This window comes from Canis aureus, chromosome 10 (genome assembly GCF_053574225.1).
Source record: "Canis aureus isolate CA01 chromosome 10, VMU_Caureus_v.1.0, whole genome shotgun sequence".
Lineage (NCBI taxonomy): Eukaryota > Metazoa > Chordata > Mammalia > Carnivora > Canidae > Canis > Canis aureus.
Genome location: NC_135620.1, coordinates 61,095,507 through 61,120,826, shown reverse-complemented (window position 1 = coordinate 61,120,826; position 25,320 = coordinate 61,095,507). Strand labels below are relative to the sequence as shown.

At 33.3% G+C, this 25,320-nt stretch overlaps 1 protein-coding gene across 1 annotated transcript; it reads right to left on the bottom strand.

Moving 5' to 3' along the window:
* Positions 1-80: 80 nt before the first annotated feature.
* Positions 81-13,473, bottom strand: CYLC2 (cylicin 2). Its single transcript, XM_077912750.1, has 4 exons — positions 13,399-13,473; positions 4,718-4,758; positions 3,410-3,531; positions 81-1,617 (listed from the first exon to the last, which is right to left on the bottom strand). The coding sequence occupies exons 1-4, from the start codon at positions 13,413-13,415 to the stop codon at positions 463-465; spliced, it is 1,335 nt and encodes a 444-aa protein (XP_077768876.1). The 5' UTR covers positions 13,416-13,473; the 3' UTR covers positions 81-462.
* Between the last annotated feature and the right edge of the window lie 11,847 nt (positions 13,474-25,320).

Below are 25,320 nucleotides of genomic sequence, written 5' to 3'. Positions count from 1 at the left end.
AGAGTTCCTTAAATTTTCCTGACTTCCTCTCGTTACTCCTGTGATTCTTTATTTAAATCTGTTGATGCAGCTTGAGACTGTTTGATTCCATAGATTGAACATCTGCCTCCTTGAATTTTTTTGAAGTCTTGATTGATTTTTTTTTTTTTTTTGGTATCCACAGATTGTGTCATTAACTCCTGCATCCTGATTAAATATTATTCTTTGAACCTTTCTAGGGACCTTTCATCGAATCTTTCATATCTCCAAACTTAGCATAAGTATCCTCCAAGTCCTTAAATGAACCATTGCTTAATTTTTCGTATTTCTTACATTTTTATACTTGTCTGAGTCTTTCTTTGTATTCTTCTTTGCTTCGTTTTAAAAATTATTTGATTAATTCTTTGAATCCCCCTGTCACTCATATTCAGTTTCAGACTACTAAAATTGTTTATCAAATGCTTTCGAATTATTATCCAGGGCTTACTTCTTCTTTGCATCTTTCTTCTTTGCATCTTTCTTTGCATCAGCAGATTCTGTGTCAGTATCTTTCTTGCCATCCTTCTTGCCATCCTTCTTAGAGCCCTTCTTGGCCCCCTTCTTGGCATCATCCTTTGTTTCAATATCTGTCCCACTGGCCTTCTTTTCATCTTTCTTATCTTTTTTACTCCCCTTTTTCTTTGTATCTTTCTTGGGACCCTTCTTGTCTTTTGACTGATCATCTTTCTCTCCTAGTTTCTTTGAATCTTTTTTCCCATCCTTATCCATCTTTGCATCTTTCTTTTCATCTTCAGATTCTATAGTTGACCCTTTGCTCTTCTTTGAACCTTTCTTCTCTTTCTTGGCATCTTTCTTTTCATCCTCAGATTCTGTAGCGGACTCCTTGCTCTTCTTTGAACCTTTCTTCTCTTTCTTGGCATCTTTCTTCGTACCTTTCTTTTCATCTTCAGATTCTGTAGCAGACTCCTTGCCCTTCTTTGAAGCTTTCTTCTCTTTCTTGGGACCTTTCTTTTCATCTTCAGATTCTGTAGCAGACTCTTTGCCCTTCTTTGAAGCTTTCCTCTCTTTCTTGGGACCTTTCTTTTCATCTTCAGATTCTGTAGCAGACTCCTTGCCCTTCTTTGGAGCTTTCTTCTCTTTCTTGGGACCTTTCTTTTCATCTTCAGATTCTGTACCTGATTCCTTGCCCTTCTTTGAAGCTTTCCTCTCTTTCTTGGGACCTTTCTTTTCATCTTCAGATTCTGTAGCTGACTCCTTGCCCTTTTTTAAATCTTTTTTTTCTTTTTTGGCATCTGTTTTTGCAACATCCTTTTCACCTTTAGTTCCTTTTTCTATATCCCTATCTTTCATTGGCTTTGTCTTAGTAATTTTTGGCTCCTTTAAAACTGTGGATTCTGTTTCTGATTCTAATTTGTCCTTGTGTGCTTGCTTGTCTTCTTTATCTTTCTTACCTGCTATTGGAGATGTAGGTTTTTCTACATCTGCTACTTTAGCATCTTTCTTCCATTTATATGATTTACATGGAGGCTGACTCCTGGCAGCTAAATAATCAGATGGCCTCTCAGAAATTCTCATTAAAGAACTATGCATCCATAATGGTCGTTTAGAAGCTTCTTTTAATTTATCTGCATCATATACCTAGAATATTGGTTAGAATAATAATCATTAACAACCTGTATGTGAATTACACAGCTTTTATTACCACATACCAAATACATTTTAACTTCGACCATTAAAGGATTTTAGATTTTGATAAATAGTGGATAAAGTGTAGATGTCATAGTGTATTCTGCTTTTCCAATTTCATTCTTTTTTGGACTAATGGGTAGTCATGTCTTATTGTGGGCCTTATTTCAATTTAGAGGATTTTCAAAATTCCCTCAATATATTATGTTAAAATGGGTAGAGAAAAAAAAATGGGTAGAGACCTCCACTGACTAATGACATCAGAATCTCTCTTCACAATCAAGAGAGGCCTCCCCACCCCACCCCCGCTCAGTGTTCTCAAGTAGTATTAGAATATCTTGCCCACTTTTTATTCCTACGCTAAATCAGAAAATAATCATTTTCTAATATGTAATAGTTTTATGTTTAGGCATATCCTGGTCTCTGTTATCAGATTCAGGGTCTCTGGAATTTGGAATACTATGCATAGTAAAAAGTAAAAACATGAAACTCCTGCTTAGCAAGATATAAATTGAGTATCATCAGATAGAAAACTACGATAATAAAGCTGTAACATTCAATGCACATAAAATTGTGCAGAATGGTACATTTTGTTTTCAACTCCTAACCAAGTATTTACAAAAATCTTAATTGCGTGAAGTAAGCCAGTCGGAGAAGGACAAACATTATATGTTCTCATTCATTTGGGGAATATAAATAATAGTGAAAGGGAATATAAGGGAAGGGGGAAGAAATGTGTGGGAAATATCAGAAAGGGAGACAGAACGTAAAGACTGCTAACTCTGGGAAACGAACTAGGGGTGGTGGAAGGGGAGGAGGGCGGGGGGTGGGAGTGACGGGCACTGGGGGTTATTCTGTATGTTAGTAAATTGAACACCAATAAAAAATAAATTAAAAAAAATTAAAAATTAAAAATTAAAAAAAATAAAATTAAAAAAAAAGAAAAAAAATCTTAATTGCAGAAGCAGCAAACTTAGGAAGTAATGTTAACAAACAATGGAGAAAATAAATTGAATAAAGAAGGGAAAAGCAAAGATTGTGAGATAACAGAATAAGCTAGGACCACTACTGAATGGAAACGCTCCCTAAAATAAATAAGAGTTGATGATAAATTTATCTTGTGAAACTTTTTTTAAACATTTCATATCCCTTGATGACTCTAGGAAACATTGAGAAATACTTATCTTCTAATATTCAGAATCCTGAATGCTATACTACAGAAAATGAGAAAGAATTAAAACTTCATCAAAGTATAATATAACCACATGATTATAATGAGTGATTTTTTTTTCCAGCTGGGGAACATTTTCTGAATGTTAATACTAATTGTAGTATTAGGATCTCCAGATTTTTGTGCTTCTTGAACACATATTTTCTATAACGTGGGGCTACTAAATAAATAATTAATATGAAATAAGGGGCAGTGTTTATACAGTGAAATGCAAATAAAATGTATCTACTTTCTTCAAGTGTAGAATTTGAATTACCTTTAACTGTGCTGTCCAATATGGTATTTAAAAGCCACAAGTGAACTGAATTAAATTGAATTGAGATGTAAAATTCAATTCCTCAGTTGCACTAGCCTCATATTAAGTGTTCAATAGCCACATTGGAATGCAAAGACATAAAATATTTCCATCATCACAGAAATCCCATTGGTCAGCGCTGATCTGTAACACATATAACTATACATGATTTCACAAGCTTAGCACTAGTAAAATGATATGATCTTTCCAATACTCACGAAAACTGTATTGTCTCGTAGTTGGGATGGTTTTGATCTCCTTTTTTTTCCTGGCCGTGGTGGTTTGGGAAATCTCAGGGCAAAGTGTTGCTGATTCCATGATTTTTTGCTTAATTCACTGACTAAAATCAGAAAACATTAAATGTTTTAGAGTAAATAGTATTTCATCAGCTCTAAAATGGCAGTATGATAATAGATTTCATGACTGAACAAATGATACAAATTGTGGCTTTATTTATTTAGTTAGGTTTTAAATTCTCTGCTATCAACATATGAAAATAATTTTTTTCTATTTGATCAGTTTTATAGAAAACTACATAGTCATTGTGAAACTAATATAGTCTGTAATATAAATGCAAAGAAATATCTTTACTGCTTTCTTTTAATCTTTCCCTTCTAGTCTATATTTTTGCTTTAGATTCCTTTGGTTAGAATACAATTCTTTTGAGATGAAAAAATATGATAGCTAATTTTGTAGCCTCTAAAGTACTTAGTATTAGTATAGACAGTACCTGTTATAAAATAGTCAGTAAATATATGATTGTATCTGAATGCTAATGAATAAGATTCCTTTGGTTAGTAATCATTTTCCAAGCTATAAGAGTCAATGTTATACACATAAGAATTGCATTGTTGTAGTAAGTGACATATTAATATAGAAAACTGCAAATAAGAATTGTAACTGTGAGGAACAAGTTACCTGGAAACTATAAGAGAAATGTTTAAAGATATTTAGCATAGACCAATGAGAGAGAGATTTTCACTTCCTTTAAATATGTGCAGTATCGAAGTACTACTTCTTGTAAGAGAAAATATACTTTCCTGTGAGTCTCCTGAAAACAGGAACAATGAGAAAATATACAGAATTAAAGGCATATTTAAACTCAATATATGAAGTAAATTGTCCAATACGTGAGTTCCTTCAACATCAGATTGGTGAATTTTTGGCCAACTATAAGAGGACTATAGTTTATCATGAATGTACTTGAAGTCATTGCAGACATGAATGAATTGTTCATCCAGTTTCTACACTACTTTTCAAGTGTAAGATGATCTGATTGTTTGATTTCTAACATGACAACACCTTTATGTTGCTGAACATATTTGCTTAAACTTTGTTGGATTCAAGAACAAAATATATTTAGAAAGTGTTTCCTAAGGGTCCATGAGAAAGCTGATTTTTAATAATATTCCATAAGATCTACTGCTTTATCACTTTGAATAGAGGATAATAATCAGTTATCCTTAAAAGTAATTATAATCCTAAAATCAATCATGTTTGAGAAATAAATATTAATACTTTCTTACCTGGAATGTAATTATCATATGTTCCAAAGTTTATTTTTTGGCTATTAAAATAAGAGGGAAAAGTTTTAATTAATTTACATAAATTCACTGTATTTAATGATTATTGTTATGTGTAAGCATTTGCCATTACCAACTACAGAAATATTTTGTATTCTCAGTTCTCTACTATTATGTAAGATTACATCATCCTAAAAAAATAATAGATGAGTAAATGTGTGTTTTTAGCACAAACTTCAATATAATTAAGACAAAGTAGATAAAAACATTTTAAAAATTACCAAATTGCCATTTCTGAAGTGTAGACCTTTTAAAAAAATTGTGAATTCATGGGTGAATTATTTTTCTCTATCTCATATTCCAAATTCTCTTGCAATTGAATTTCAGCAAAGACATCACTTTAAAAACACTGCTTAAGCAAAATCAGATCCACAAAATATTCTTAAACTTAAGCAAATCCAAATCATTTAGTGGCATACTTGTATGTCTGTGAATGTGTCAGTGTGTACCATAAGCATTGATATGGATTTTAATTTTTAAAAAATATATGTTCTTCAGGAACACCTGAGAAATAAAACTACGTTGTTGTAAAGCATTTTTCATTTTTTTTTAAAGATTATATTTATTTGACAGAGAGAGAGAGAGCACAAGTAGGCAGAGTGGCAGGCAGAGGGAAAAGGAGAAGTAAGCTCCCCACTGAGCAGAGATCCTGATGTGGGGCTGGATCCTAGGACTCTGGGATCATGACCTGAGCCAAAGGCAATTGCTTAACTGAGTCAGCCAGGTGCCCCAGATATTTTTCATTTGAAAGTTTCCATTTGCTTTAGTGCGATGTGAACATGTTTATTCCCACAAAGAGGAATTTTATAATACCGTTTTATTTATTTTTAATGGAGGCATATATTAAGGTCTGATAGAGAAATCTTATTTTACAACATCCTATTACATTACAGAAATATAGCCATTGTCACATATGAGTTTGGGCTTACACACACATGCTCATATAGTATTTTACTTATTTTGTCATTACATAAATATTAAGAAAAAAATTACATTGTAGAATCTAAAACAAACAAAAAACCCCAAGTGAATAAACAAACAAAAAGCAGAAGTAGATCCATAAATAAAACTGATGATTGCTTGGGAGGAGGTGCAAATTGGGTGAAAGGAAGTGGAAGATACAGGCTTCCACTTATAGAATGACTAAGGTATGAGAATAAAAGGCACAGCACAGGTAATATAGGCAATGATACTGTATACTGTAATAGTGTTGTATGATGACAAATGGTAGCTACACTTATGATCAGCATAACATAATATTTAGAGAAGTCTAACCCCTATGTTGTACACTTGGAATTAGTGTAACTATATGTCAGCTATACTCAATGAAAAAAAAATGAGGAATAAAGTACATTAAAATAAAAATCTGATATCTTTATTTAGGTTCTATTTCCAAGCACAAAACTTAGCACATTTCTGTAACTATAAAAATTTTAATGATTTTGGTGAACTGGGAGGCACAGTTGGTTAGGCCTCTAACTCTTGGTTTCAGCTGAGGTCATGATCTCAGCACCATGGGATCAAGTTCCACGTTGGGCTCCACACTCGTGGAGAATCTGCTTAGGACTCTCTTCTTCTCCCTCTGGCCTGCCCTCCCATCAAATAAATTAAAAAAAATAAATAGGGGTGCCTGGGTGCCTCAATTGGTTGAGCATCTGGCTTTTGATTTCAGTTGGGGTCATGATGTTGGGGTCCTGGCATTGAGCCAGGGAGTCTGTCTCCCTCTCCCTTTGCCCCTTCCCCTGCTGGCGTGCTCTTTCTCTCAAATAAATAAATAAATCTCTTTTAAAAATTAAATGATTTTAATTGAATAAAATTTAGGATATATTGATCAAAAAGGTGTCTGGTAGTGGTTTTTAATTTTTTTTTTATCTAAATGCCAGTTAGTGAACATACAATATATTGTTAGTTTCATATGTAGAATATAGTGATTCCACACTTCCCTATGTGGTGATGATCATCACAAGTGCCCTCCTTAATCCCCATCACCAGTTTAACCTATCCCTCCACCCACCTCTCTTCTGGTAACCATCAGTTTGTTCTCTGTAGTTAAGAATCTGTTGCTTGGTTTGCCTCTCTTTCTCTCTCGCTCTCTCTTTTACCTTCAATTGTTTGTTTTGGTTCTTAAATTCCACATATGAGGGAAATCATGAGGTATTTGTCTTTTCCTGACTGACTCATTTCACTTCACATATTACTCTCTAGCTCCATCCACATAACATTGTTATTGTTATTGTTGTTGCTGTTTTTAACTGAGGACTTGCATTAAAATTACCTGCCCCACCATACCTGAATCTCTAGGTTTGCATCTAGCTAATGTACATTTATACACCCCTGAAGAAATTTTGATGTTCTACCCTGGTTATGAACATCTCTGTTTTAAATATTCTGAAAGAGGAACTATTTCAGGTTCATGAAACAATATTATTAAATTTGAGATTTAAAAAAATTACACGTAGACATGATCCATTACTTCCTGGTATAATCTCTAGGGCATATTATTTAATCACCAAGCAACTGAATTAGAAACCAAAAACAAAATTATATAGAAAATACACAAGTATTTTTTAGTAGTTCTTACTAAATAACCAATGGTCAAACAGAAATCACAATTCACACTTATAAAAAAGAAGCAAATAAACAATAACAGTATCAAAAATTATAGAATACTGGGGAGAGGTCATAGAGGAGAATTTAAGCTTTAATGTTTTATATTAGAAAAAAGTTTAAAACAGCGTTTTAAATCCTTCCTATAAAATTAGGGAAATATCAAAGTAAACTCAAAGTTAGAATAATTAATAAAGCTTTAAGAAGGAATCAAAGCGAAAACAAAATTAGGGCAAAAAAATCCAAAATTTTGTTTTTTGAAAAGATTATTAAAATTGATTAACTCCTAGAAAAACTGATAAGAGAAAATACAGATTACCAATATTAGGGTTGATGCAAATGTTAAAATTACATAGATGTTAAAGGATAATGGGGAATATTAATAAGAATTTTATGGCAATAAATTCAGCAACTTAAGTGAAATAGGTGAGCTCCTTGTTAAACTAATTTAGCAAAACAGACACATGATTAATAAATATGTGATTAGTCTCATAGTAATTAAATAAAATGAATCCATTATCAAAAACCTTCTCATAAAGAAGAGTGCAGACTCGGAGTGTTTTACTAAAAAATAGGAAAAATACTAACTACACAGATTTTTCAGAAAGAAGAGAAAGAGGAAAGATGTTTCAACTCATATTTGAGACCAATATAAATAACCCTGACGCCAAAACTTCTTAAAGACAATACCAGAAATGAGTATTATAGACCAATACTTTGCATTAACACAGACACAAAAATTCCTTAACAACTTGCCAACTAATCTTACTGAACAATATATAGAATGGCAGAGGCATCATGGTCATTGAGATTTACTTCCTAGAGTGTAAGATTAGTTTAACATATGTCAATCAATCTATGTAATCACTTAAAATAACAAAATTCATCTAATCATGTCAAGATATGCAGAAGAACTTTTGAAAAATTAACATTGATTCATAATTCAAAACTCTCAGAAAACTAGGAACAGAAGGCATCTTCCTCAGATGGATAAAATGTCTCCAGACAATACTTACTCCATTTCAAATGAAACTGAAGGAGATACCACATTACTGAGAGTCCTTATCCTTTGAATTTATTATACATTTTAAAATGTACCAGAGATATAGTTAAGGGCAAGAGTATTCTGTTAAGTATTCTGTTACAGTTAAGGGCAGGTGTATTTTGTACTAAGTTTAAAATTTTTCAGACTAAGAAGGAAAAAAAATCCACAAATGCAGTTAAAAGTTTACTCCTTTAAAAGAAAAAACCTTTTTCAGAGGTAATATAAAAATAAATTTTTGTCCGAAAAAATAAAGTCTCCATACCTCCTACATTAGGATCTCAACTTTTTATTTAGGAAAACGTAAACCTGTCTCCCTTTCTTAGTCATGAATTCATGACATTCCACGTGCTAACAACGTGCACCTTCTTAAAGCTCACACAATATGGAATCTAAAACAAAATGCAGAATCAGACCTATAAATACAGAGAACAAACTGATGCTGTCAGAGTGGAGGAGGATTGCCAGGATGAACTAAGTGGGAGAAGGGAAATTGGACACACAGATTTCCAGTTATGGAATAAATAAATCACAGAAAAAAGGCACAGCATAGGAAATATAGTCAGTGATACTGTTATACCATTGTATTGTGGCAGATGGCAGCTACACTTATTGGGGGCAAAGCATAATGTATAAACTTGTTCAATCATTATGTTGTACACCTGAAACTAGTGTAACATTGGGTGTCAACTATACTCAAATAAAAAAAATTTTAAAGAATGAAAAGGAATCCTGAGATCAAAGAAAAAAATGCTCAGATATATTGAAATTGATTTTGAAATGATTGGATATTTGGCACTGCACCTGCAGTGAAGGCAGACTCTGTGGCATGTTTTCCATTTTACCTTGGTTGAGATGAAGGGTTAGTTGTTATGTTTGCATCTATCTATATCTATATCTATATCTATCTATATCTATCTATATCTATATCATCTATCTATATCTATCTATATCTATATCATCTATATCTATCTATATCTATATCATCTATCTATATCTATCTATATCTATATCATCTATATCTATATCTATCTATATCTATATTTCTACATCTATACCCATCAATATCCAGAGGCCTTAATTAAAAAACTAGTTATATTAAGAATGAACAACCTTTTTGACTTGTTGCAGTTTTTTTCTTTTTAGATAATTAAATTAGACAATATTTTCAAAATAGAAAATAATAAAACATGCTGACATGTTTGCTGTTGTCATTAATGAGAAACTTCGAAAATTGAATCTAAATATATCCTGGTCTAGAAAATTTCTTGACTGTCTGGGAAAGGTAAAGGGAGAGGTGCTATCACCAGCAGAAACAGATTTAGGTGAAAGAATGGAAAATGCCATCTATTCCCAAAAAGTTAAATGTATTGAATTGCTTATGACATGTAAATTTACATAGGGAGTGAGAACTAGAGTATTCAGATCATGGCTATTTTGGAGTCCTATAAACTTTTCCCAGTGAAAATGAAAGAGAACTAAATTTATTTGTCACTAACCGTGGCCTAACCAACCTTGAGAAACACAGGAATTTTCAACCACACCATTAAGTTACATTGTACCAGTTTCCAGTCAATCCACTCTGGCCCTCCCCCACAAAGCCTGTTAAATTACCATGGACAGCCTTGCCTATGTTTGAGATTCATAGAAATTACATCATACAGTAAATGCTTTTGTGTTTCTGGGTCTTTTCAGTATAATTTTTTTATTCATCCATGTTGCGTATATGAATAGTCCATTCCTTTAGGTTGCAGAGCAGTATTCCATTACAGCAATAGAATACACTGAGTTTTTCCATCCTCCTGTGTATGAACATTTGAGTTATTTTAGTTTGGCTTATTGTGAATAAAGCTGCTATACACATTTTGTCTAAGTATTTTTGCGAACTTGGGTAAGCTATGGTGGAAGTACTAAATCATACATATAATATGGGTGTGTTTAACTTTATTTTTAAAACATCAAGTGGCATTCCAAGTGGTTGTACCATTTTACACCCACTACCAGTGCTGAACATGTCAGATGCCCTACAGTGTTGCTGACTGTTGGTGTCATTAATCTTTAATTTTAGCTGTTCTAGTAGGTAAAAAGGGTATAAAGGATATCTTTGAATCAGAGGATATATATTGACTATATATAGTAAAAATAGCAGTTTATGTGTATGTATGTTTATATATATATTTATATATGTATTATATAACATATATTATATATAAATAAACTTATATATTATTTATATGTCACTTATTTATAATATAATACAATATATTTATTATATATAATATATTTTATATATTTATACCTTCCTCAAAAAATTCCCTGAGGAAAAAAAATTTTAAAAAATTCCCTGAGGAAAGTGTTTAGTTTTCTTATATATGTCCTGTGTATATTTCAATAAACTTGTCTCTAAACAGTTTTTTATGTTATTGCAAATTGTATTGTTTTCTTAAATTTATATTTTCTAATTTTTCCAGTTATAGAAATATAATTTATATAATTAGAACCTGTATATAATATATTCTTATTACATTCCTTTAATAGCTCTAAAAAAATCTTTTTGTAGGTGTTACTGGATAATCCACTCAATCATGTCCTCTGTGAATAAAGATAATTTTACTTCTTCCTGTTCCATCTTAATGTTTTATTGCCTTATGGAACAAAATAGGGTCTGGATTACAAGGTTGAATAGAAATAATGAACATCTTTGCCTTGTTTCTGGCTTATAGAGGAAAGATAGTCAACATTCCACAATGAAGTTTGATTTTAATGGTAAAATGGCTGCAATCATATATGTCAGTGCCACACGATATCCTGTCACGTGGTTTTGGCTTTTTGGATTCTGCATCAGATAAATGGCCAATAAGGTCACAAAGCACGTGGCAGAAAATTTTCCAGGGGCTGAATGGGGCCTGAGCCACTCCTGTATTTGCTATAGAGGTCTCTCTTTTTTAAGGCAAACGTCAACTGCCACATGGTCATTGTCTTGGTGAGGGATGGCTCTATGTGTAGAATGGTGAGATTTGCTGTCTTTTTCTAACATATTCTAGAGCAGTGTTTCTCAACCTGGGTTTATTAAGAATCCCTTCCCCCTGTAGACATTTGCATTATCTAAGATACTTTTATCACAATTGTGGGTCTGTGTCTGAGGGTGGTGGTGAAGGTGTACGCACATGCACGTGCTGACAGTGGCATCTAGTGGGTAGAGACCAGAGATTCTGCTGACAACTAACAAAGCAGAGGCCCTCCCTGTCCTCAACTCCAGTAAGGAGTTATTCTTCCTTAAAAGGTCAATAGTGTTAAGGTTCAGAAACTTTATTCTATATCAAGGTTTCCTAGGCAAGGTAGTAAGAGAGGACCTTGTTAATGCTACTCAGGGGCCCCAAAAAATAAAAATGTACAATGGATATGAGATCCAGAGGCTAACACAGGAAGTTTCAATAGTTTAGATTTTTAGATAGCCCTATGTTTGTAAATAACTCTCCCACTTCCTTCAGAGACCTTAGATCTACCCATTCACTATTAGAAATGGAAGGATTAAGTTGACTGACAACCTGTGTTGGAGGAAAAGGCAAGAAGTATTTCACCTCTTAAAGTGAAACACTTAAATGGAGTTTTTGAGATTTGGGTGAAAGGGTTTTAAAGAAGAGTAAGTGGGGAGGTGGAAAACTGAACTCAAAGAGGAAAATTTATCAAGTAGAAGTTGATAGCCATGACACAGAAACTTAAGTCTAAAATTAAGGTCCTGTCATAGAATTCAGAGGGAAAACAAAGTAGGAAATTGTTTTTTGCATCTCAACTTCTCTATTAAGTGACCTGGAAGTTGCCACTTGAATCTAAATAAGTATAAGAATTTGTCATTAAATTTTTGTGTATCCTTGAGGCCATTTGATAATGAATTTAAACAGTTTCTTTCTATGATAACATGAGAGTTTTAGGATTTTACCAGAAAACAATGTAAAGTAATAGTCATAAAACCAAAAATAAGTTTTTAGTAAAGTTCTCTGAAAGCCATGCAATGCTCATAATAGTAATGTCATCAATATTTTATTGTGCTTAAACATTTTTAAGTAATTAGCATATAGTGTAATTCTGTCCTGCTATGTGCCAGAGTACAGATTGTTTTGTAATCATCAGGAAGTCTCTCAGCCTTTAATCATTACAAATACATTGAATCCTTTTACTGATGATTGTCCCTTAAAGTACTGATTGCATTTTAATGAAGTAGGCACCAGTGCCAATTAAAGCCCATTTTGTTTATTTTTGAGATTTGTGTTTTATCTTTCCTTTAAAAGTACTGCCAAGAAAATCCAGTTACACTTTCCTTTCTATTTCACAGTTCTGTGCCTTCATCTTCATTCTAAACCTACATGGTAAAAAGGCTTATGTAATTGAAGATCTTCTTTCTCTACCTCATTTTAACATGACATGAATTAAGCATAAGGAAACCACTATCATCCAACTTCCTTTGTCTGGATAATCTGCTTTACATTGCAAAGTACTTTTGCATACTCAGTATTTCTTAAGAAGAAATTATTGCCAGAGGTTTAGTGCCCTGACCCACACCCTCTCAAGGTCAGTAGACTCCTCAGTCACTGTGACATTTACAAAAAAAAAAAAAAAAAAAAAATTCCCATCAATTTCCAGATGGCTTCTAAGGAGGTGGTATTTGTCTGAATGAGAACCATGAATTATTTGATTCTGTGTATTAGAAAATACAGTATGATAAAGATAAATGAAGTAAGAATCACATTGATAAAGACTTATCCAAAGCTAAGTATTTATTTTACTGAAGTGAATGAACTAGTTAAGTCTTAGATCAAAACAATCTATGAGAATGTATGTGTCTGCTAAACACAAACTCTCTTGCTTATAACAAATACTAAATAACAAACATCTCTTTACACTAAAGAGGTTGAATAGAAAGCTAACTGTAACATTTCAGCTATTTTAAAACATACAATTTGACCAGAGGACTTACAATCGTGGTACAGACATTTCCCCCACCTCTGATTTGCCAGGACTCAGGCACTGTAAGTTCAAATTAGTGATGTTGAGAGATGACATCATAAAGAGGTCATGCACACTGGCAGTTAAAGGGGAAAACAAGAGGAATCAATTTTACTTGTATGTCACATTCTCTAATATTCAGTCTAAGATTTGTGTTTTCTTTCATTCATTATTCCTGACAAAATAAAACAGGTGGCTTAAAAATAATCAGTTGGTTTTTCATCTTAATAAAAATCTTGTCTGAATTTTTCATGTACTTATAATTTATTGACTGATATAAGAAAAGGATAAATCTAAGCACCTATGATAGTCATGTGTCTTTTGTTAAATCCTTTGCTTAATTTTGTGCCTTTACCTTTTCCCATTTTAAGCACATGTGTTTCTCATAAGATACCAAATTTTACAGAAGGCTAGAGCTTATTAAAATTGTCGACTTACTGATAGATCGGAGTTGGATAATTTTTACTACACCCAGCACTCCAAGCCACTAACAGATGAATGAAAATAACTATATCGAGTAATATTTGAACACATTGCCATTATCTAGCTCCTTTTAGGGAATTTCAGCTGATTTTTTTTCTCTTAAGGAATAGTTTCATTAAATTTCAGCTACTGCAGGAGATCAACTACTAAAATCTCAGTGGTTTTAACTCAGTGAAAGTTTATTGTTCCTTCCCATTTAAACAGTGAAAATTTCTAACTCATGTCTCAGACCATGGTAAGTTCTAGAGTAGTTGGGTAGGAGGTTTCCTTAAGGTGATTTAGTAATTTGGGTTTCTCTGATTTGCTTCATTATCCACTAACTTAACACTATTAATGCTGATGTTTTCCTGCCAAGTGATGACTTAGCAAACAATGTATGATTTCTAAATCCACAATATTTTGTTTAAGATTTTATATGTACCTTGTTTATAAAAATATATGTACCCAATGCATTCCCCCTATCAGTATGTAGTAAGATCCAAATCATGACTAGACACCCAGCTATGCTTGCCTTCTACACCATGATTTCTTGTGTTAATCTCTCATTGTCATTCTTAACTAAATGTGTGTGATCTACTAGGATCTCAGCTAATGATCTTTTTATAATAAGCTTGTGTTAGTTTTCTATTGCTATATAACAAATTACCACAAACTTAGAGTTATAAAACAAAACACATTTATAATCTCATAATTCTGCAGTTCAGTAATCCCAGGCAAGTTCAATTGATTCCTCTGCTCAGTGTCTCATAGGCTGAAGTCAATTTGTTGACTATTCTCTCACCTGTAGGCCCTGAGAAATAATCTATTTCCAAGTGACATTCTGGTTGGTAGAACTCAGTTCCTTGTGGCTCCTAGAAGCTGCTGACATTCCTTCTGACATGACACCTTCCATCGTCAATCCAGGAATGTTTCAAGTCCTTCTCATAGTTCACATCTGTGTTCTTTTTCTGCCTTCCTCCCCTGTCACCAGATAGAGCAAATTTTGTCTTCCAAAAAAACTCAGCTGGATAGATTAGGCCCATGTAGATATTCTCCATTTTAAGGCCACCTGTACCTCATAAAATAGCATAACCATGGGGATGATTATATATATATATTATATATATATATATATATATGTATATATATATTATATATATGGATATATTGTAGCCATAATACAATATAGTTATACTCATATTCACAACCCATCTATTCTCAAAGGGAAGGTTGTTGGGGGTCATTCTTCAGTTCTTGCCTACCATAAAGCCAAAATTAGACTAAAACCTTACTTTGAGGCTTATGAGAAATATATCAACTTCATATGTATTTTTCATGTCCTAAGATTGTGACAATGTCTATTCAGCAGCACTAATACATACAAGCATTTTGTTGTTTTTATTAAAAGACCATTCCTTTTAAAAAGCGTGTCTTCAAATATTATAATTAGGAACTATATATTTGTGAAATGAAAAGATAAAAGTATAATGTATAGAATATATTTTAAGTATTTCACAGGTCATGAAATAATTTGTGTATATTAACTCATTTATTTCTTAAAATAACACAGCATAAAATAGGAACAGTTGGTCCTTGAATTTCAGTTATTTCCTAAGATTTTATAATCTATTACCAATTTAAAAGTATGGTAATTTTTCCCATAAAATCAATGTACTTATATAACTAAAATAGATTTTCAAGCATGTGATTGTTTCAAAGATTCACATATTTATGTGCATATATACATATAAGATTTGTATAATATTAAGCTATTTATGTATCTATACATGTATCATCAAATTATTTAATTCTGTTGTTTAAAATATTTGACACCTAACAAGAATATATAAGTATAAAAATAAATGTATTAAATATAATCTAAACTATTTTGTATACTTTAGTAGTTTGCATCATTATTGTAAAAATTAATCATGAAATTGTATAAAAATCTAAAGTTTTGAGCTTTTATTACTTTTAAATGTAACAAATCTTAAGTGATAAGCATAATAAATATAAAATGAACAAACTTTTAAAGAATTATCTGTTACAGGGCAGCCCCAGTGGCACAGCGGTTTAGTGCCGCATGCAGCCCAGTGCGTGATCCTGGAGACCCTGGATCGAGTCCCACGTCGGGCTCTCTGCATGGAGCCTGCTTCTACCTCTGCCTGTGTCTCTACCTCTCATTCTCTCTGTGTCTCTGTGAATAAATAAATAAAAAATCTAAAAAAAAAAAAGAATTATCTGTTACAATCTGTTTGAACTAGTGACCTATGATCTATTCAATTTGTTTACCTTTATACCCACCCCAAAGGTGATCACTATTATTAAAACTGTTATAACTATTATACTATTAATTATGTCTATTTTTGAAACCCATATTAGTATATAATATGTATTTTCATATATGGCTTCTTTCAATATAACATACTTTTATATTGATCTACATAGTTGGATGTATTTGCAATTTGTTCATAATTTCTCTGTATATATAATTATAACATATGTATATAATATTATTTATATACACCAAAATTGATGAACATTTATTTTACCTCTAATTTTTAAACTATTTTTAATTATTTTGTCATGAAAATTGTTTCACATGTATTTTGGAAGATATGATCATACATTTATGTTGTTATATAACATTTATGAAAGTATTTAGTGATAGGGTATAGTGATATTCAACGTTAGACAATGCCAAACGATTTTCCAAAGTGCCTATATTACTAGGAGTATAGGAGAGCTCCTTTTCATCCACATCCTCACAACAGTGGCTTTTATGAATTATTTTAATTTTAGTTAGTTTAAAGGTATGTGATGGTATATCCCTGCTGCTTTAAATTGCATTTTCCTGATTAATATTATTTTCCTAATAATAATTATGAACACTTGTGAAATGGCAGGTCTAGGGAAAACAACTAGAACAACATATAGCAAACACATAACATACCAAAGAAGAAAAATTAGAATTGTAACAAAATTTTTACTAAAAACTACATAAGACATAGATGTATTAAAAGTAGAAAACTTATATAACATATGGTAGTAATAATACTTAGAAGGTGGAATGACTGTATTAACATTCTAAAAAGTATCCAACTGGGATCCCTGGGTGGCGCAGTGGTTTGGCGCCTGCCTTTGGCCCAGGGCGCGATCTTGGAGTCCCGGGATCGAATCCCACGTCGGGCTCCTGGTGCATGGAGCCTGCTTCTCCCTCTGCCTGTGTCTCTGCCTCTCTCTCTCTCTCTCTGTGACTATCATAAACAAATAAAAATTTAAAAAAATAAAATCTTAAAAAGTATCAAACTAAGAAATAAAACCAAGGATTAAGAAGAACATTACATAAAGACTCAATTCAATATTCTTAAATATTTTTTTAACCTAAAACCAGAATTTACAGTACACAAAGCAAAGGAACTGAAAGGAGAAACAGATCTAGAATTATAGTTGGACACTATTTTTCTTTTAAAAAATATCCAGTATAATTAACATAGAGTAATACAGTTTCAAGTGTATAATATGGTGATTCAACAATTCTATACAGTACCAGTGCTCATCACAAGGTATGTTTTTTTCTTAAAGATTTTATTTATTTATTTATTCATGAGAGACACAGAGAGAAGGCAGAGACATTAGCAGAGGGAGAGGCAGGCTCCCATAGGGAGCCTGATATGGAACTCTATCCCAGAACCCCGGGATCACACCCTGAGCCAAAGGCAGACACTTAACCACTGGCATCCTTGGCATGTATTTTTTAAAGATTTTATTTATTTATTTATTTATTTATTTATTTATTTATTTATTTATTATTTATTTATTTGAGAGAGAGAGAGCATGAAGGGGTGGGGTAGGGGCAGAAGAACAAGCAGATTCCCCATTGAGTACAGACCTCAATGTGGGACTTGATCCCAGGACCCTGAGATCATGACCTGAGCTGAAGTCAGACACTAACTGACGGGGACGCCCCCAGGTGCCCCATGATAGGTATACTCTTAATCCTCTTCATCTATTTACACATTGCCCTACACTACTCCTCTCAGGTAACCACCAGTGCATTCTCTACATTAAGAGTCTGGTTTTTTGGGTTGTCTCTTTTTTCTTTATTTTGTTTCTTAAATTCCATATATGAGTGCAATTATATGATATTTCTCTTTCTCTGACATATTTCACTTAGCATTATACCCTGTAGATCCAACCATGTTGTTGCAAATGGCAAGATTTCATTCTTTTTATGACTAATATTCCATTGTGTGTGTATATCAAATATATATATTAACACCAAATCTTCTTAATCCATTTATCTACTAGTGAACACTTAGGTCGTTTTCATACTTTGATTATTGTGAATAATTGTGTAATAAACATATGGATGCATATATCTTTTGGAATTAGTGTTTTTCATTTTCATTGGGTAATTCCACAATTGGAATTTCCAATGAAAATGGGTAAAATTACCAAGTGTCTAGTGGAATTACCAGACAGTTGGTGATTCCATTTTTAATACTGTTTCCACAGTGGCTGCACCAATTTGCATTATTACTAACAGTGCATGAGGGCTCCTTTTTCACGACATCCTTGTCAACACTTGTTTCTTCTGTTTTTGATTTTAGCGTGAAGTGATGTATCGCTCATTGAGGTTCTGATTTGCATTTCTCTTATGGTGAGTGATGTTGAGCATGTTTTCATTTGTTTGATGGCCATCTGTATGTCTTTTCTGGAGAAATGTTTGCTCGTGTCTTCTGCCCAGTTTTTTAAATTGGATTATTTGGTTTTGGTATTGAGTTGTAAAAGTTCTCCATGTGTTTTGGATACTAACCCTTTGTCAGATATGTCACAAATATTTTCTCAATATTCAATAATTTTTTTATTGTTTATTTTGCCACGTAGAAACTTTTTCTTTTGATGTAGTCCCATTAGTTTATTCTTGCATTTGTATCCCTTGCCTCAGGAGACATGATCTAAAAAAAAAAAAAAAGGTTGTCAATGTTATAAAAATTATTGCCTGTGCTCTCTTCTAGGAATTTTTATGATTTCAAGACTCACATTTAGGTCATTTATCCATTTTGAGGGCAGCCCCGGTGGCTCAGGAGTTTAGCACGTGCCTTTGGCCCAGGGTGTGATCCTGGAGTCCTGGGATAGAGTCCCACGTGGGACTCCCTGCATGGAGCCTGCTTCTCCCTCTGCCTGTGTCTCTGCCTCTCTCTCTCTCTCTCTCTCTGTGTCTCTCATGAATAAATAAATAAAATATTTAAAAAATATTAGCCGTTTTGAGTTTATTTTTGTGTATAGTGTAAGAAAGTAGTCCAGTTTCATTCATTTGAATGTAGCTGTCCAGTTTGTCCAGTTTTCTCAACATCATTTATTAAAGAGTGTCATTTTCCCATTGGATGTTCTTCCATGCATTGTTGGAGATTAATTGACCATATAATTGTGGATATATTTCTGGACTCTATTCTGTTCTATTGATTTATGTGTCTTTCAGAGTGCCAGTTATCATACTGTTTTGATTACTACAGCTTTGTAGGCTATCTTGAGATCTGGGATTGTGATACCTCAATCTTTGTACTTCTTTTTCAAGATTGATTATTTGGGGTCTTTTGTAGTTTCATACAAATTTTAAGATTATTTGTTCTAGTTATGTGAAAAATGCTGTTGGTATTTTGATAGGGATTGCATTATATCTGTAGATTGCTTGGGTAGTATGGACATTTACAATATTTGTTCTCCCAATCTGTGAGCAAGGAATATCATCCCATTTGTTTGTATCACCTTCAGTTTCTTTCATCAGTGTTTTGTAGTTTTCAGAGTGTTCCTTTCAGCTCCTCATTAACTTTATTCCTAGATATGTTATTATTTTGGTGAATTTGTAAACGGGATAGTTTTCATAAATCCTGTTTCTGTTACTTCCTTATTAGTGTACAGAAATGCAACAGATTTCTGCATATTGATTTTGTATTCCACAGCCATACTGATGAATACCAATAATACCAGTAATACCAATTACTTATTGACAATTTCTGATAATTTTTGGTGGAGTCTTTGAGGGTTTTATATATATAATGTTATGTCATCTGCAAATAATGAAAATTTTAATTTTTCCTTACCTATTTGGGTGCCATTCATTTCTTTTTGTTATCTGATTGCCATGGCTAGGACTTCCAGTACCATATTGAATAAACGTGGTGAGAGTGGACATTCTTTTCTTGTTCCTGACCCAAGAAGAAATTTAGTATAAGTATGATGCTAGTTGTGAATTTTTTATATGTTTTATATGCCTTTACTATGTTGATGTATATTCCTAGTAAGCCTGATTTGCTGAGGGTTCTTATCATGAATGGATTTTATACTTTGTCAAATGATTTTTTCTGCATCTATTGAAATGATTCTATAGTTTTTATCTTGTCTCTTATTGATGTGAGGTATCACATTGATTTGCAAATATGGGACCAGCTTTGTATCCCAGGAATAAATGCCACTTCATTGTGAATGATCTTTATGAATATGTTGTTGGATTTGGTTTGCCAATATTTTGGTGAAGATTTTTACATATATGTTCACCAGCGATATTGGACTGTAGTTCTCCTTTTTTATGGTGTCTTTATCTGGTTTTGAAATCAGGGTAATGCTGGCCTCATAGAATGAATCTGGAAGCTTTCCTTCCTCTTCTATTTTTTTTTTTTTTTTTGGAATAGTTTGAGGGGAATAAAAATTAACTCTTTAAATGTTTGGTAGAACTTTTCTGTGAAGCCATCTGATCCTGGAGTTTTATTTATTGGGAGTTTTTAGGTTAGTGATTCAATTTCATTGCTAGTAATCAGTCTATTCAAATTCTCTATTTCTGCTTGATTTAGTTTTGGAAGATTACGTGCTTCTAGGAATTTATCCATTTCTTCTAGATTGTCCAATTTGTTGACATATAATTCTTCCACAAGAAGAATTGGTTGTTACTTCTCTTATTTCTGATTTTGTTTACTTGAGTCCTCCCCATCTCTTTGGATGAGTGGCTAAAAGTTTATCAATTTTGTTGATCTTTTCAAAGAAATAGCTTCTGGTTTTGTTGATCTGTTCTATTTTTTTAAGTTTCTATTATTTATTTCTGCTCTAATATTTTTTTTAAGATTTTATTTACTGATTCATAAGAGACACACAGAGAGAGGCAGAGACATAGACAGAGGGAGAAGCAGGCTCAGAGCCTCCGGGGAACCTGAAGTCGGACTTGATCCCAGGACACCGGGATCATGACCTGAGCCAAAGGCAGACGCTGAAACACAGCCACACATGCATCACTCTGCTCTAATCCTTATTTCCTTTTTTCTACTGCTTTTGCCCCCAAGTTCCTCTAGGTGTAAGGTTCTTATTTATTTGAGATTTTTCTTGCTTCTTGAGGTAGGCCTGTCAGCTTTTGCTGCTTCCTAAAATATTGGATCATTGTGTGTTCGTTTTTGTTTCTCTTCATATATATTTATATATATTTTTTTCTCCTTTGATTTCTTGTTTGGCCTATTCATTGTTTAGTAGCATGCTACTTAATCTCAGTGTATTTGTGTTCTTTCCAGATTTTTCTTGTGGTTGATTTTTAGTTTCTTAGTCTTGTGGTCAGAAAAGATACATGGTACATCAACCTTTTTTAATTTTTTGAGACTTGTTTTGTGGCCTAATATATGATCTATTATGGAGAACGTTCTATACATACTTGAAAGGAATGTGTATTCTGCTGTTTTAGGGTGGAATGTTCTGAATATATCTTTTAGATACATCTAGTTTAATGTGTCATTTAAAGCCACTGTTTCCTTGTTGATTTTCTGTTTGGATTATCTATCCATTGATGTAAGTGGAATGTGAAAGTCCCCTACTATTATTGTACTACTATCAATTAGTGCATTTATGTTTGTAACAGCTACTTTATGTATTTGGATGCTGCATGTTGGGTCCATAAATATTTACAATTGTTATGTTTCATTGGATTGTTCCCATTATGATTATGCATAATCATAATCTTCTTTGTCTCTCATTGCAGTTTTTGTTTTAAAATGTACTTGGTCTGATATAAATATTACTACACTGGCTTTCTTTTCAACTGTATTTGCATGTCAAATGCCCTTTCATCCCTTCACTTTCAATCTGCACATATCTTTAGGTCTAAAATGAGTCTCTTGTAGGCAGTGTATGGATGAGTTTTGTTTTTTTATCTATTCTCTTACCCTTTGTCTTTTGATTGAAGTGTTTAGTCCATTTACATTCAAAGTGAGTACTGCTCGGTATGTTCTTATTACTATTTTGTTACTTGTTTTATGATCGTTTTTGTAGTTCTTCTGTATTCCTTTCTTATCTTGCTCTTTTCTCTCACAGTTACTGGCTTCCTTTGTGATATACTTGGATTTCTTTCTTTCTCTCTCTCTCTCTCTTTTTTTTTTTTGCATACCCCTCACTTGTTTTTTATTTGTAGTGTTATATATACAGATAGATATAGATATAGATATAGATATAGATATGATATAGGATATAGATATCTTTTGCATTTAGCAGTGTATTTTAAGTCGATGGTTGCTTAACTTTGAACCTGTTCTAAAAGTACTAAATTTTTTCCTCCTCTCCCTTCCATGTTTTAGGCATATGATGTTATACTTCATATCCTTTAATTTTGTGAATTCCTTAACTTATTTGTATAGATATATTTAATTGTACTGCTGTTATGCTTCCTACTTTTCTTATTCCTACTTATAATTTTTTCTTTGTATTCAAAGAGTCCCCTTTGACATTTATTGTAAATCTTGTTCAGTGGTGATGAATTCCTTTCACTTTTGTCCATGAAATTTTTCATCTCTCCTTCTATTCTGAATCATAGCCTTGCTGGATAGACTGTTTTCAGTTGTAGGGTTTTTTTTGTTTGTTTGTTTTGTTTTGTTTTGTTTTGTTTTTTCAGCACTTGAATGTATCATGCCACTTTTTTCTGGCCTCAAAATTTCTGCTGAAAAATCCTCTGATAACCATATGGGGTTTCCCTTATATATAACAATTTTCTTTTCTCTTGCTGCTTTAAAAATTCTGTCTTTCTTACTACTTTTTGCCATTTTAATTGCCAGGTACCTTGGTGTAGATGTCATTGGGTTGATTTTTCTTGAGGTCTGTCTCTGCCTCCTGCATTTTTGGTTCCTTCTCAGATTCAGGAAGTTTTCAGCTATTATTTCTTCAAGTAAATTTTCTACCTTCTTTTCTTTTTTCCTTCTTGGATCCCCATAATGTGAAAGTTATTGTGCTTGATGGCGTTTCTGAGTTTCCTTGATCTATTTTCTTTTTTTATTGTTCTTTTTTCTCTCTCCTATTCAGTTTGATTGCTTTCCACTCTACTCTATTCTCTGATCTGTTCATCTGATTCCTCTAGTTTATTATTTATTCCCTCTAGTGTATTTTTAATTTGTTATTGAGTTCTTCATCTCTGATTGGTTCTTTTTTGTTTTCTATCTCTATGTTGAGGGTCTCACTGAGGTCCTCCAGTGAGGACCGGGTTTTCTCAAGCCCGGTGAGTATCTTTATGACCATTATTTAAAATTCTTTATCAGACATGTTACTTATCTTTATTTTGTTTTACTTTTTTATTTGCTGTGATTTTGTCCTGGTCTTTCATGGGACATGGGTCTTTTCTTGGGACATATACCTCTGTCTCCTCATGTTGTCTAACCTTCTGTCTTTTTCTATGTGTTAGGAATGTCACCCACATCACCTGCTGGTTAAAGTAGTAGCATCATGAAGAAGAGATCTGTAGTGCTTTACAATGAAATGCCCCCTGTTTATCAGAACTTGGTGCTTCAGGGGTGTCCCCTATGTGTGTTGCATGAACCCTACTGTTTTGGTTGAGCTGCCTTTCTGTTCAGACTAATTGTCTGCAATGGCTCTCTTTGCCTGTTGTGGACAATGTTCAGGCCCTGTGTTATTACTGGTTGAGTCTGGGGATGCCTTGGGCTTCAGTTGAATCAGACCAGGCAACTGCCAGAGCTGCAGGAGCACTAAGCTTCAGGGTACTCTCCCTGTATTATCCCCTGAGAACCTTTGGTGGAGAAATCCTGCAGTCAGACCAGACCACTTCTGGGCTGCAATATATGGTTATCTTCTCTTCTCCTTGGGACGAGAGTCAATTTGAGGTGGTGCTGACCTAGATCTGTGCTTCTTGAACACTGCCACACTTGTAGTGCCACTTGGATAAACTTTTACTGAAGGTGTGTTTGAGGGACTTGGTCTGCAGAAGAGTACAGGGGTGGGACATTTGGTATTACCAAGGTTTACACCTTGCTGAATTGAGGAAGTCTGGTTGGAGTGAGCAGATTCACAGAAGCATGTGGGGCAGGGTGTACTGTTAGCAAGCTAGGCAGAGAGTGTTCATGGTGCTCAGGTCCCTGTTGGTACCCATGTATTTAGGCTGGAGGCAGGGGAAAGAAATGATGCCTGCCAGGTCCTTTTTTTTTTTTTTTTTTTTTTTTTTTTTTTTTTTTTAGAAGTCTTCCTAAAGATCCCCATCCCTTCAGCACATGCTCTAAGATTAGTATATAAATCTCCTTCTTGTATACCCCAGGCATTTTTCAAACTGCTGCTCCTGTGCTGTATCTCAGCAGGTCTGTTTATTGTGCTGTCTCAGTTTCCCATTGCCCTTCGACTCTCCCAGAATTGAGCCCCCTGATTTCTTAAATTCCTTATGGTAAGCCCCAGTGATTATAAGAACTCAAGAAGTTAAGCCCCTCTGGTTTTCAAAGCCAAATATTATGAGAATTCACCTTTCCAGTATGAGTCCTCTGTATTTTGTGTACTTTGTGTTGAGGTGTGATCCTCCCTCCTATCATGGCCTTTGGCATCATTTTCTCTCTTTCAGATAATCCTGAGTCAGTTCACTCCTTCCTGGGTCTCTGCCCTTTCTACCCTCTTTGATGTGGACTTTTCTCTACATTTAGGTATGGATAGTCTGTCAATCTTCAGGTCATTTTCTGGGTTATTTAGACTGATGCAGGTGTTATCTAAGTGTATCCATGGGGTAAGTTGAACCAAACATCCTCCTACTCTGCTATCTTCTTCTACTATCACACTTTATTCCTTTTAATAATCATATAAAAAATAGACAGAAAACACCAAGAAATGTAAAAGACCCAATGAACTATCAACCAACATGTCCTCATTTACATTTAAAACAGTCCAACAAGAGGAGAGTATTTATTCATTTCAAGTTTTTAGGTAAATATATATGACTTTCTCCAATATAGAGCATATTATCCACCATAAAAAGAAGTCTTGCAAAGTATGTTCATGGACCATAATGGAATTAAACTAGAAAATAATAATAAGATATCTGGAAAGTCACCAGATTAAACAAAATTCTTCTAATAGTGCAGGGATCAAGAGGAAGTTACATGTGAATTTATAATTTGTGTAACTTCTTATGTTA

What these genes read in the sequence shown, in the direction of transcription:
- CYLC2 (XM_077912750.1), bottom strand. An exon ending in ATATGATAATTACATTCCAG is followed by an intron (nt 3,532 to 4,717) that starts GTAAGAAAGTAT and finishes TTCTGATTTTAG; the next exon opens with TCAGTGAATTAAGCAAAAAA. An exon ending in TACGAGACAATACAGTTTTC is followed by an intron (nt 1,618 to 3,409) that starts GTGAGTATTGGA and finishes CCAATATTCTAG; the next exon opens with GTATATGATGCAGATAAATT.